This window comes from Aspergillus alliaceus, assembly GCF_009176365.1.
Source record: "Aspergillus alliaceus strain CBS 536.65 unplaced genomic scaffold BDW43scaffold_7, whole genome shotgun sequence".
NCBI classification, from domain to species: Eukaryota; Fungi; Ascomycota; class Eurotiomycetes; order Eurotiales; family Aspergillaceae; genus Aspergillus; species Aspergillus alliaceus.
The window spans coordinates 407,181-419,979 of NW_022474690.1; the positions used below are offsets into that span (position 1 = coordinate 407,181).

Consider the following 12,799-nt stretch of genomic DNA (forward strand, 5'->3'; position numbering starts at 1 on the left):
ATGCTAGTGCAGTTTGGATACACTAAAAACCCTATGGCTGCTTTAGTTGGAATTGATAGCGGATAGTGGAGCGACCAAGCTTTTCGTAGATACTGTGCGAAACTTGGAGCAACCGTTACATTCTCCTCCCAATACACCGGCAGACCCTGCTCTCCAAACCATCCCATGTACTCACGCCCCATGACCTCGGTCCATTCACAACCCTGATGCTTGGTTTCCTTCAGCAGGGTATTTGCTGTGTGCTGGGCGCTCATCAAGGACCTTGCCGGTGATCGCAAATCGACTAGGCTACGGGGTACGATGCACTCAACCAACAGGGCTCCAGGGCATAGGAATTAGGATCCGGCTCTGCATGCTTTGAATGAGAGGGACGGTCTTGTGCACCGTCTCTGCCCATCCTTCGATACCCCACGACTGCTCCCGGCGAACCTTGCGTTCTTCCAAGTTCGCAAATTGCCATAAATGGTGCACAGTGTTGAGGTCGCCAATCTGGACAAACCAGGCACCGACTCCCTCCATGACCTCACGGCGAGCCCTGAGGCCCCGTCTCCAGTGCGACTCCCACTCCAGGAGGTTACCGGGATGAAGGGTGTAGGATCGGAGTTCGAAAAGACCGCCCAGTCGTCGTGGTGGGGTCGTTGGCCAGAAGGAGAATTCCTGCATCAGCGACGTCTTCTTGCTCTTGATCAAGCTTTTCAGCTTGCGGTCAAACTCGGGGAACTCCGGATGGCAGGAGATATTATGGAGGGATGCATGATAGCCCTCATATCGCTGATATTCCCAGATATGAACTGCAGACCTAGTATTAGCATTCCAACCACACGAAGACGGCCAGCATGGGGTTCAGGAAAGGGCTGATCTTGATTGAAAATACCAAAGGTGTCGTTATCTCCTACTTGTGTCCTCCAACTTCCGACCAGATTTACTCTGTTTTCCTCCGTGGCGGCCATGCGAGGGTACCACTGCCCTACCAAGTCGACATATTCATCTACTCTGTCGGGCTTGACTTCATGGAAGACGATCGAATGAACGTATTTACCACGAGCGAGGACTTGCGAGAACGAGCGTTCTATATCTTTATCGAGCTGTTGGCCTTCCTTCGTTCCGTAGATAAGCGAAGATAAGGGACCGCGCTTGGGGGATTGATCCAGCTGTTGTTCCTCTCCTAAAATACGGTGGGTAGATAGTGAGCCCAATGCCTTATTATCAAGTACCTGGGCGGCATCAAAGACAGCAGGGCTATAGTTACTGCTCGCATTGCTCGCACCCGGAGCAGTGGGAGCGGTAGCGTACTCACGGAAGCGATCACGGGAGACAGGGGATGATGAGGTAGAAGCAGAGGCATCGACAGACTGACTCTCTTGCTGTTCTTTCTTCTTGCGAGCCACCTCCAAATTCTCGCGGAACTCCTTTTGACGCGCAGTAAATTCCTCGGCTGAGGTGGGGGTGATGTCACGAATAGAGGGAGCGCGGTAGGCAGTGGCAGAGGAACTGAAGGGCCGGACCAGCGAAGACACCGGTCGGAAAATGCGTGGTGTGAGCATATTTGCTATTTATACAAAGACACAATGCTTTGCAAAAACAAAAAGTGGCAATGCTGAGACAAATGCTTTATGGCGGAAAAGAAATGAAAAAGGGCAACCAAGACGGTTGTTTGACCCTTACTGTGGCGGACCGAAGGGACAACAACAAAGTAACAATAAGTCGACGCAGCTGTGAAGAAATACAGGAGGGGGTTGAAGAGAGGGGAAGAATGAGGTAGCACAGACGAAAAGACAGGGGTAAAGGTGTGGTCGACACGCGATGAGTGACTTGCGGGACGGCTAAAAAGGGAGTAATCAAACAAGAGTGGTTACTTTGTTCGTCAGCAATCCCGGCCGATGGTCAGGCGGAAAAGACGATAGCTACCGGATACTGCGCAGAGTTAGTAAACTGATTGACACACCGATTGCAGAATATGGAAAAGCTGATAGGAAGGGAGGTGAAGGTCGAAGGTCGAAGGTCGAGGGCGAAAGCTGGGGAAAGCAGTTTGAGTGCGGGGAAAGAGTCTTGACGCTCTTGTAGTCACGACACCCAATCCTCAGAATAGACCAGTAATTATTGGCCACGCCCCAGACTTGCGGCCTAGGCTTTTTATATAAGGCAACGTCACCAATTGCAAGCCGTCTAAAAAAACAACAACAATTTGTGACCCATGTGAAATGAATAATAACTCCGATATTGACACACGCGACGGACTCTGTAATTTGCTGAATTGCTCTAATCTCGCCGATCTCTAGTGCAGTTTTGCTCCATAACTTGAGTTATCATGACGAAAACGATGCTTATCCTTCTCCACGCCGAATGACCTCAAATATGACGAGACAACCATCGTGTCAATCTCTACCCTATTATTGGAAACAAACAAGCTACCAAGATCTACAGGAGTACGAGTAAGGGGATTAAGGAGTAAACTAAACGAAGAGCTTCAATGCCCGATGACGTCGAAAGGAAAGCGGAAGCCGCTCCATGGTCCGAGCTTGATCCGAGCCAAAGGCGGACTAGGGCTTCCGGCTCAATGCGGTTACGACCGCCGGATCCCCGCCTCAGCTTCACTGGACGACGCTCGCCGTGCCTTTTGAGAAGCGGCTCAAACTTGAATCGACAGCGAAGATCAAGGTCGGAACCACTAAATAAAATATTGTACAACACGGCTTAGCTAGTGCTATATACGCTGTGCCAACGCGATGACGGATTCCTTGAACCCTCCCCTCTCATATGAGGCATCAGCCACGACCACCCATCCACATGTGGCAAACACGCTACCCCAAGAGGTCATCTCATGCTTGAAGAATTCGCGATTTGTAGGTACCTGTCCTTCTTCCAAGGAAATTGAATTAATTGTCTGTCTTCTTTGTGGTGATAACGACTTATCCTTTGGTAGCTTCACCTTGCGACATGTGACGGTCTGACCCCTCATGTCTCTCTCATGTCCTACACCTATCTGCCCTCGACTCCTTACGACCAGTATCCCACGATTATTATGACTACAAATCCATCCTCTCGCAAGACCAATCACCTGCTGACCAATCCTCGAGTTTCCTTACTTGTCCACGATTGGGTGTCACACCGTCCGCCTACCCGTGCACCCAACCCCGGAGGTCAGCGCGACGGGTCCCCGCCGCCGGCTGCGACCCGGTCTTCCTTGGCCAGTCTTCTGTTGAATCTGAACACGAGTGCATTGTCGAGTATCTCTACCACCATCACCGGTTCAGCTCGCGTCCTGGAGCCGGGCTCTGAGGAAGAAGCATGGTATAAGGAGCAGCATTTGGAGAACAATACTTTTGAAGAGGAAATGGGGCTTTTTGGCCAGCAGCAGCAGCAACAACCAGGCCAACGGAGGCCGAGTATCTCCATCGACGATGATGTCCGGGTGGTCACCGTTCAAGTGCGTGAAGGCCGGATTGCAGACTGGAAAGGAGGCGTGCGGGATTGGAAAGTTGTCCGCGAGGGTGAAGACCAACCAGCGACGCTAGTCAATGGGACTTCAGACTCGCAATAGCCGTAATTACTTATTTCGCGATAGCTCCAGCTTCCCCTCTACAAATCAACAAAAGTCTACTTACTGACCGACTGTACAAGCATTATTATCTGTGTGCATTGGAGCCTTTATTTCACATGTGTACAATAAGATAACAATATTGTGATATCTTGGGTGGTAGCTCTGACATTATCAGATGTCTAGTCTATATAGTTGAACTACAGTTCACAACCAAACCATTCAACCAGACGCAACACACAACTACACCAAACAAAAAGCGCATTATAGATCCAAACACTACACAGATATCATAAAACAACATTCAAAGTTCAGTCATACCTCACATAAGAAAAGATGATCCACAGCGACCACCCACAATCACATCCGATCACATGATCTCATACCAATACTACTTACTCCACAGTATCGATGGATACAATCGGAGTAACTCTCAACCTCCATCAAGCGCAAACCACCTCACCAATCCCTCCAAAACCAACAATCGCAAGCACCCCTCCAAATAATGCAACCCTAACTACCAATCCAAGATAACCAAGAATCCAAATCCTCGCCAAAATGCGCCTCGCCCACCTCCACATCCCAGACATAACGTCGTTCACTCGAGTCTCCAATCTCCAACAAATCCTAACAACACGCCTCCTCGCCCACAAAAAGCTCATCCCCAAGGGAACAACACCAAGCACATCGTCCATTAAACCCCCAGACCCAACCATCATCACATTCACCCCGAACCCGGTCTACACAACGGGCCGCCGCGACCTCCCACCCTCCAACACCAGTCCGACAGCACACCTCTCCCTCCCGCCCTCCCTCGAACCAATCCGCTCACTCCTCACCTCCTCCGCCGGCGCGGAATACCACCCCACGCTGCGCGGCGGGCAAACGACATACCATGGCCCGGGCCAAATGGTAGCATATACGATCCTCGACCTGCGACGACTGGGTCTAACGCCGCGATGCCACATCCGGGTGCTCGAGAACAGCGTCGTGGATGTATTGCGCGGCTACGGGGTTCAAGGGATAATTACGGAGGATCCGGGGGTATGGGTGCCACCGAAGACGGAAGGGGAGGGCGAAGCGAAGAAGATCACGGCGGTGGGGGTTCATCTGCGACGGAACATTAGCAGTTACGGGGTCGGGTTCAATGTGACAGCGGAGCCGATGTGGTGGTTTCGGCAGATTGTAGCGTGTGGGCTTGAGGGGAGGGAGGCGACGAGTTTGGAGGGGCAGGGGGTGTCCGGGGTTGAGATTGGGGAGGTTGCGGAGCGGTTTGTGAGTGCGTTTGTGGAGAGGGTGAATCGGGATTTTGCGTGTGAGGATGGGGGTGGGACTGGGGAGAAGATTGAGGGGGTTTATAAAGCTACGGAAGAGGATCTTCTTTGATTGGGTAGAATGGTTGCTATTGGGTAACGGGGGGCGATTCTCCGCGGACGTATTTGTATAGATGAGCTAGATGATGAGATGTGTAGCTTGGAACTGGAAAACCAAAATTAGAGTCATCATTGGCAGATAGTACAAGTGCGCAAGTCTAGCAAACATAATAAAACAAACCCGGTCCTCCCTGTCTTCTACTCTTCTAGCCCAGAAACCAGATACCAGACCCTAAAAGATCCAATTGAACAGAGCATGTGTAACGAGAGTCGTCCGATCCAAGCTGGGCTAGTTGTTCTTCTCCAGGGCATTAAGCGTACATGATTAGAAAAAGGGATTCATAAGAAGTATATATATAGAAGAGAAAGAAAAGCAAAATAGCCAAGCAAATAGGCTGAAGGGCTGACGAAGTAATAAAGAGTCAAAAATGTCAGTTGCAGCAAGCTCTGGGCGTTTAGAGCTCGTGCTGGACACACCTGAGGATGCAACAAGAAACAAATCGAATGGGTATACGGACAAGTGGTTGAAACCGTTAAAGAAGCCGAAAATCAAAACGAGCGACGCGTTTACAGGATGACACATCCTTCCTTGGATCCGTTCGACCCTTGGGCTTTCACTTCAAGAGCAACCTTAGCTGCTTCGTAGAAAGTCTCCATGATACCGCGATTCTGAACGGCGGAACATTCTGTAATTGAATAGATTAGGACCTTGCTCGCAAGAATCGCAAGTAATCATCAAACACCTACCCAAATATTTCACGGCACCGATTTCCTTTGCCTTTGCTAGGCCTTGCTCGTATGCAATTGCGTTCGGGTTGGGGTTCTCGTACTCGTCCTTTCTCAAGTCACACTTGAGCGCCGTGAGGACCATCTTCACGCCGGGACAGTTCTCTGATATCTCGTCGACCCATTTACTTGCGACGTTTTCGAACGAATCCGGGCTATCAACCTGCATTCGAGGTGCATTTAGTCGCTGTTCTTGGAAACTGGGGTATGGAGGTCCCTCACGCTAAAACAAAGCATAATCACATGTGTGTCCTCGTATGATAGCGCACGCAATCGGTCAAATTCCTCCTGGCCGGCTGTATCCCATAGCGATAATTCGACGTGTACATTGTCGACGAAGATGTCTATGTAATCATGAACACATGAGTTGGGCAAAGGAGGGGTTAGGAGCGATTACCGTGGACATAGTTCTCTGAAGCGATGATGGTCAGTAAATGTAATCAGTTAAGTAGGGGTTACGCACGCACCGAAAACAGTGGGTTCACTAGGTGAGGGTCGCGGTCAATATCGCAAGGCATATAATCATCTGGAGAAGAAGTTATATCTTACTATACTGTTGGGAAGAACCTATGCAGCAAGGATTAGTTGACCTTGTTAGCAGGAAAAACAGGGGACGTTAATTACCCTCTGGTAAAAACGTTCAAGGCCGAAGTCTTGCCACAAGCACCGTCGCCTCTATTCCAGTGGTTAGAACATTGTCATCTGAGGGTTAAGCAATGCCAGGCTTCACTAACAGCAGCACCATCTTGCGCCGGACAACCGTCTGACGCCCGCACAAGCCCATCGTGGAAGGATAGTATTCGAGAATTCGGTTTGGTATGCGCGAGATTAGGGGGGAGCGGAAGGGATGCGATCATTCGGCCTGGGGACAGAACAGGCGTATATAACCAGTAAAAAAAAAAGGGTATTATATGAGAAGGTGGGAGAAGGATAATTTCGGGCTTCAGAGATAAGCAAATGAGGAGTTTTGTGGCACTGGTGGTAAGAAAGCAAAGCCACCGGTCCTGAGCCGTGCAGACGATGTCATCGGACCTTGAAAGGGTCAGCGAATGAGACGATCCTCATCTGCCAAGGCTTCAAGTCTAATTCCGCCTCGCCCAGTGCCTGAACCTCACATTCACAAAGTATCCCACAACTGGACCTCCAAACTGCATCGTATTTAATGTTGTTGATGTGGAATCTCAAGTGGTTGTGGTATCCGCATGTGCTCCATTTATGGGGTTTCGTCTTTTTGGTACTGTGATGGACAAGCTTCAAGCTAAGAATGGCTTTTGTCTCAAACGTTGGAGCTTTCTTTTACACGCTTACTTATTCTCAGCTTCACTGCGTAGACCCCATTGCCTAGTCCTTACTAACTCAGGTGGTTTTATTTTTATCCTCATGAGAATAGCACAGGAAAGAAATCGATCCATTTTGCTCTCAATCGCATACCGACTAGACCTGCTCTATGCCGTCATTAGGGCAATTGGCACCATGACCCACACTGCCTTAACCTGAGGTTATAAATTTAGAAAGCATAGCCCTCCTGTTATGGATTAACACTTTTGATGATGAATATAGTAGTTCACTGCTTAGATCACTACTCACAGTTAATTCTTCTCGTTACAATTGTTTCAAGGTAGTGAGTGACACAACTTCTTGTCATGGCTATCCTATCATGTCTCCCCGGCGACATATAAATATCCCATGATTAGTACGAATGATACCTTAATCGCGAATGGTATTCTATCCACATCGTTGGTCCATCTTAGTCTTGAACCTATCATTTTAAACAAAGATATCACTACCATCGCCAATGTAGTGAAGTAAATTTTACATATATATAATTCTTTCTATACACGGTTGCGTATCTTTTATTCTCACCGACCCTATTATACTAATACATATAGGTAGTTGATCAATTCGAAGTAGACCTAGAGTAAAATCACCCTAGAATGTCAATAAATCCCACACACTAGACACAATGTTCCAGATTGATTCCTGAACCAGAAGCAGAGAAAAAGTCCTGTCGGACCCATCGAGACTAAAGTCAGCCGTAGCGCGGGGAACGTAAGAAAGAGGCGTTGACAGCCCGGGCCTCCGATAGGCCGGGAAGCTCCATTTGTCTCTCACTCTCTTTATCCTCCATTATCTACCTCCTCAACAATAACAAACTGAACGACCCTCACGTGTACCCTTACGAAGCACCTTAATCTACATTTAAGAATACCAATAGACACGAAATACCCAGAGACACGGGAAAAGAACTTTACGAGAGACAAAAAAAATGTCGGACGATGACTTCATGCAAGATTCTGGCGACGAAGAGTGTGTCCCTTCCGTGTGATACCGTGGCCCGGGGGATGTTCGATTGACCCGTTCTGCTAGGTACGACTTCGAATACGAAGATGCGGATGATGATGAGTTGGGAGACATCGGGATCGAGAATAAATACTACAATGCCAAACAGATGAAGGTAGACAACCCGGAGGAGGCGATCGATGAGTTCCTGGAAGTACCGGCTCTGGAGCAGGAGAAAGGCGATTGGTAAATATAATTCGTACTTTTTCGGGCTGGCTGGTCAGGCCGCTGATGATCTCAAGGGGTTTTAAAGGGCTCAAGCAAGCAATCAAACTGGAATTCAAACTCGGACGATATAGCGATGTAGGTCTTCCTTCGTGCCCTCCACGAGCCTTTTATTCCTTGCTGATTGGTCCAGGCGGTTGAACACTACAGAGAACTCCTTACTTATGTCAAATCGGCCGTCACACGAAACTATTCCGAAAAATCGATCAACAACATGCTGGATTACATTGAGAAAGGCTCGGACGACGACAAGGCCTACCAGTGCATGGAAGAGTTCTATTCGTTGACGCTACATTCTTTCCAAAACACGAACAACGAGCGTTTGTGGCTGAAGACCAATATCAAACTGGCCCGCCTATGGCTAGAACGCAAGGAGTACGGTCAACTGAGCAAGAAGGTGCGGGAGTTGCATCGGGCATGTCAACGGGAAGACGGGTCCGATGATCCCAGCAAAGGGACGTACCTACTGGAGTTATACGCGCTGGAAATACAAATGTATGCCGAGACCAAGAACAACAAACGGCTCAAGGCCCTGTATCAGCGTGCGCTGCGCGTGCGGTCGGCTGTGCCACACCCTAAGATCATGGGCATTATCCGGGAATGCGGAGGAAAGATGCACATGAGCGAGGAAAACTGGGAAGAGGCGCAGAGCGATTTCTTTGAGTCATTCCGCAACTACGACGAGGCGGGTTCGATGCAACGTATCCAGGTTCTGAAGTATCTGGTGCTGACCACCATGTTGATGAAATCCGACATCAACCCCTTCCATTCGCAAGAAACCAAGCCATACAAGAGCGACCCCCGCATCTCGGCTATGACCGACCTCGTGGATGCCTTCCAGCGAGATGATATTCACGCATATGAAGCGGTTCTGAGCAAAAACCCGGATGTCCTGGCGGATCCGTTCATCGCGGAGAATATCGACGAGGTCAGCCGAAACATGCGAACCAAGGCCGTCCTCAAGCTGATCGCCCCTTACACGAGGTTTACGCTGGCATTTATCTCCAAGCACATTAAAATCTCCATCCCCGAGGTGCAGGACATTCTGAGTTTCCTGATCTTGGACAAGAAACTCAACGCGAAAATTGACCAAGAAAATGGAGCGGTTGTAGTGGAAAGCGCTAGTGACGTGGATCGACTGCGGTCCCTTGAGGAGTGGAACGCATCGCTTCGGACGCTTTGGCGGGCCACATTAAATGATGGGGAAGGGTTCAGAACGGACGACACCTCTCAACTTCACGGGATGAGAGGAGGATCCCTCTTCCAATCGGGATTCGGCGACGAAGCACCACCTGCAGTGAGTTTACGTACTGGGCGCCGATTACGGAGTGGGTGGAAGGGCAAAGGCTCAGGACACGGGAACAAGACTACTGCTACAGGTGCAGGCGGATATTAGGTGGAGGGGGTGTTAGTGTGTGTGTGTGTGTGTGTGTATACGGAGTATGTGTGACTGTGCAGGCAGTCTGTGGGCGTGGAAAGGAACAGACGTAATCCTAGTTTACTGCAGAGTCTAATAATAAAAGAAACATGAAAGATGGGAAAGCACACGAACAATCAATCACTCCACCAATCCATTAGCTATTTGTTTGATTTAAACTGAGTGGCACTGCAACAATCCCACATACATACATGCACTTGCCAGCAAAGGAAAACAAGAATCAAGTAAAATATGCAAAAATGAAATCCAAAAACTGAAATTTCAACCAGGGACCAAAGGACACGCAAAAGAAAATTCTGCATGATGCATCTACTAAAGAGACAAAGTCAGGAGGATCCAGCTTCATCACTCATCACCGTAACCATCATCCATAGCTTTGCAGGATGCATTACTCCTCGGCGGTTCACGATAGGACCAAATCACCAGTTGTAGGAAGCCCATGGTCCACACCTCTAGGGAGGGGGATCCACAGAGACAACATCCGCTGTGGGGACCCGAATCCCACCTTCTCTCGGCGTTAGAATGCCGTGTCGGTCGAAATTGAACGAAGAGAAGAACGGAAGAAAAGAAAGGAGAAGCAGGTAGACCAATAGAGTTTTCTTTTTTCTTTTTTCTTTTTTCTCTTTTATTTTTTCTCATTCTGTTTTTCGGCTGTACGTATGTATGTACATGTATTGTTTGTCCATCTGTTTCTCTCTCTCTCTCCACTTGACACGAATACAATGAGTATTTGACATTACCAAGATATTCAACAGGACTGGATGGTTAGTTAATAGTATCCAACAGAGGTATCGGGGAAGAAAAGAAGGGATTGGGACTGTCGGGCTTCCACCGGGGGTAATATTGATCGATAGGTAAAGAATAGACACTAGCAGGCATTGATGTGGACACGGGTCGTACCGACTTAACTAAAGGTCTTGCCATCTGCCACCTACACTTTAGATTGCTAACTAGGGTCAATCAATCAATGACCTCAAGAGTCGAAACAACAAAGACAGGGATTCCTCCCCACCCAAAAAATAAATAAGGGAAAGAAAGAAGGGAGGAAAGAAGAAAACAGTCCGAAAAAATTGATGATCAACCGGTAGCGCCCGGAGCATTTATTGGATGCTAATGATGTGATGAGGAGAGGGAAAACCATACTTCTCTAACTATCGTGATAATTGCTACATGGTAAGTTACTGGATTTTGTTTGAGTAACATCCAGGTAGCTTAGATGTAATAGTCCACACTATTATACGTCCAACAGAGTCAAAACGTAAAATTGTGGTGGGTGCGTTTATTGATTGTCAAATTTTGATTTGTTCGTTTGATTTTATTTTTATTTTCTTCGATTTAACATTTCCATATTTTTTTTCCCTTCCCCTTCGCCTTGCCAAGAGGGGACAGAACCAGGTTACTGGACTCACCTTCGCCAATTGGCCACCTGGCATCACAGAATCCCCGCTATAGTTGGGCTATCGTTGGGAGGGGACGGAGAAGTCCCGTGGGTTTGTCTTCCTTTCATTGTTCATTACCGAGGCGCTTGGAAAAGCTAGGGAAGGCTAGGTAGATTTTGATTTGTGGATACAAGGGCTTTGGTGATGATAACGTTAGGCTAAATGATGTACTGATTCATACCTGCTCAGTAAACATTGAGTTTGTTTGCTTCCTGGAATCAATCATCTACTAAGGAGCCTTGCGAATGTATGATCGCGATGCTATTGGACGGAAGCTACACATTAACTTTTGGTGATGAGGTATACTTGTCCCACTTACGTGTCTTTAGGTACCTAGGAAATAAGCCCTCATAGACATTCATGTCAGGTACCTAATTCTCGGTGTGTAATCGGTCATATTGGAATATACCGAGAGTTCATCCTGGCCTGGATGGTTAGGGCACCGAGGAATCTCCGTGGGTCCGCATCCGCACACTTGAGTCCCTACGTCACCTCTCTTGATTGAGACAAATAAGTATGCCAGGTACCTGGGTTTATGAGAGCCACCGAGTCTATATCTTAGCAGCGGACGATTCCAGCCACCCATAGGTCAGGAAAAAGAAACCTCGATCTATTCCGTCCATAATTTGAATGTGATCGTGATTGTGGTCACATCAGAACTCTAAGTACAGGGGGCGGCTCTTGCTCTTTGCGTCTTATGTTGTATTTGGTATTTTCCTCTTTACATCTTTTTCTCTTTTGTTGGTCATGTTTCGAACACTGCTTTATGGGAAATTGAATGGTGGGGACGAGAAAGGCGGTATTCCAGCACACTGGGATAGGTGTCGAAAATCCGGAACCCGGTCCAGTGGGTATCACTCTGTAGCTTGTTGACTAGGCTTGGACAGTTGTAAAACAAAATCATCTCAGCATTCAGGTACCCGCGAAGTATGTGCAACGGGAGGATGCAACGAGAGAAAGGCAACCGCTAACCAGCGACCCAGAATAGGTACTTAATATTTGAGAAGCCCACACACGCATACATAATCACGAATCAATCCCTGGTAAGTGATAGCTTCGGAGACACAGCCGAGGTAGCATATGCAAGCCTGCTCCTAGTTGGATCGTAAACCATCCCGGACAGTGGGAAGTCCTAAGGGGATGATTGGCAAAACTATACGTGCAGGAGACGAGAGAGAGAAGAAGGAGGGAGGAGGGGGGGGGTTTAACAGCGAATTAACACTCCAACCAGACAGGTTGGAGAGGGCTTGTAGCCGAGGACATGGATGTGCCGGCCAGATGGGCCAGCGGCGTCAGTCGGTTCATCCCATTGACCATTGTCGATGGACAGGGTGGTGGTCTGATCTCAGCATCTTACCCGGTGGGCTCGCTAGTATTTGAGTTATAGTATTGCCGCTTATAGGGTGGTAGGGTAAGTACTAAACAATCTATAGGTGATGGAGGATGTCTATCCGCATAATTACGATCCTAGCGTGATCACCGCAACGTTGCTTTTTTTTTTGAGGCACTGTTCATGTACCGTGATCATTGGAGGCCTTACCAAGTAGCTCAGCATTAAGTATATATGGTTCTGGATCGATCACCGATTATGAGAGTAGGGATGCGATAACTGAAGAGAGCTTACATTCGGGGTGTGTGTATTAAGATAACCCGCTATTTC

The 12,799-nt window shown here is 48.3% G+C and overlaps 4 protein-coding genes across 4 annotated transcripts; 2 read left to right on the forward strand and 2 right to left on the reverse strand.

Annotated features, from left to right (window-relative positions):
- Positions 1–138: 138 nt before the first annotated feature.
- Positions 139–1,724, reverse strand: BDW43DRAFT_226607 (NIPSNAP family protein). The gene is made up of 2 exons (XM_032039469.1): positions 875–1,724; positions 139–791 (listed from the first exon to the last, which is right to left on the reverse strand). Exons 1-2 carry the CDS (start codon positions 1,542–1,544, stop codon positions 307–309), a joined length of 1,155 nt encoding a protein of 384 aa, XP_031903695.1. The 5' UTR covers positions 1,545–1,724; the 3' UTR covers positions 139–306.
- A 1,002-nt stretch (positions 1,725–2,726) lies between these two features.
- On the forward strand, positions 2,727–4,924 carry BDW43DRAFT_297888 (putative pyridoxamine phosphate oxidase; the record flags this gene model as incomplete). The annotated part of the gene is made up of 4 exons (XM_032044468.1): positions 2,727–2,843; positions 2,924–3,514; positions 3,717–3,718; positions 4,078–4,924. The coding sequence occupies 4 exons, from the start codon at positions 2,727–2,729 to the stop codon at positions 4,922–4,924; spliced, it is 1,557 nt and encodes a 518-aa protein (XP_031903696.1).
- Positions 4,925–4,969: 45 nt separating this feature from the next.
- rho3 (Rho family GTPase RHO3) lies at positions 4,970–6,908 on the reverse strand. The gene is made up of 8 exons (XM_032040856.1): positions 6,432–6,908; positions 6,322–6,372; positions 6,247–6,264; positions 6,165–6,181; positions 6,095–6,109; positions 5,920–6,041; positions 5,659–5,860; positions 4,970–5,597 (listed from the first exon to the last, which is right to left on the reverse strand). The coding sequence occupies exons 1-8, from the start codon at positions 6,479–6,481 to the stop codon at positions 5,479–5,481; spliced, it is 594 nt and encodes a 197-aa protein (XP_031903697.1). The 5' UTR covers positions 6,482–6,908; the 3' UTR covers positions 4,970–5,478.
- An 895-nt stretch (positions 6,909–7,803) lies between these two features.
- BDW43DRAFT_266288 (putative COP9 signalosome subunit 2 (CsnB)) lies at positions 7,804–10,292 on the forward strand. Its single transcript, XM_032040857.1, has 4 exons — positions 7,804–8,004; positions 8,065–8,223; positions 8,280–8,340; positions 8,396–10,292. The coding sequence occupies exons 1-4, from the start codon at positions 7,964–7,966 to the stop codon at positions 9,656–9,658; spliced, it is 1,524 nt and encodes a 507-aa protein (XP_031903698.1). The 5' UTR covers positions 7,804–7,963; the 3' UTR covers positions 9,659–10,292.
- Positions 10,293–12,799: the final 2,507 nt, after the last annotated feature.

Coding starts and splice junctions, on each gene's coding strand:
- BDW43DRAFT_226607 (XM_032039469.1), bottom strand. CDS start 1,544: ATGCTCACACCACGCATTTTCCGACCGGTGTCTTCGCTGGTCCGGCCC. Junction 792..874: donor AGGAGATAACGACACCTTTG/GTATTTTCAATC, acceptor CTAGGTCTGCAG/TTCATATCTGGGAATATCAG.
- rho3 (XM_032040856.1), bottom strand. CDS start 6,481: ATGGGCTTGTGCGGGCGTCAGACGGTTGTCCGGCGCAAGATGGTGCTG. Junction 6,373..6,431: donor CGGCGCAAGATGGTGCTGCT/GTTAGTGAAGCC, acceptor CCACTGGAATAG/AGGCGACGGTGCTTGTGGCA. Junction 5,598..5,658: donor CGGTGCCGTGAAATATTTGG/GTAGGTGTTTGA, acceptor ATTCAATTACAG/AATGTTCCGCCGTTCAGAAT.
- BDW43DRAFT_266288 (XM_032040857.1), top strand. CDS start 7,964: ATGTCGGACGATGACTTCATGCAAGATTCTGGCGACGAAGA. Junction 8,005..8,064: donor CAAGATTCTGGCGACGAAGA/GTGTGTCCCTTC, acceptor CCGTTCTGCTAG/GTACGACTTCGAATACGAAG. Junction 8,224..8,279: donor GAGCAGGAGAAAGGCGATTG/GTAAATATAATT, acceptor GATGATCTCAAG/GGGTTTTAAAGGGCTCAAGC.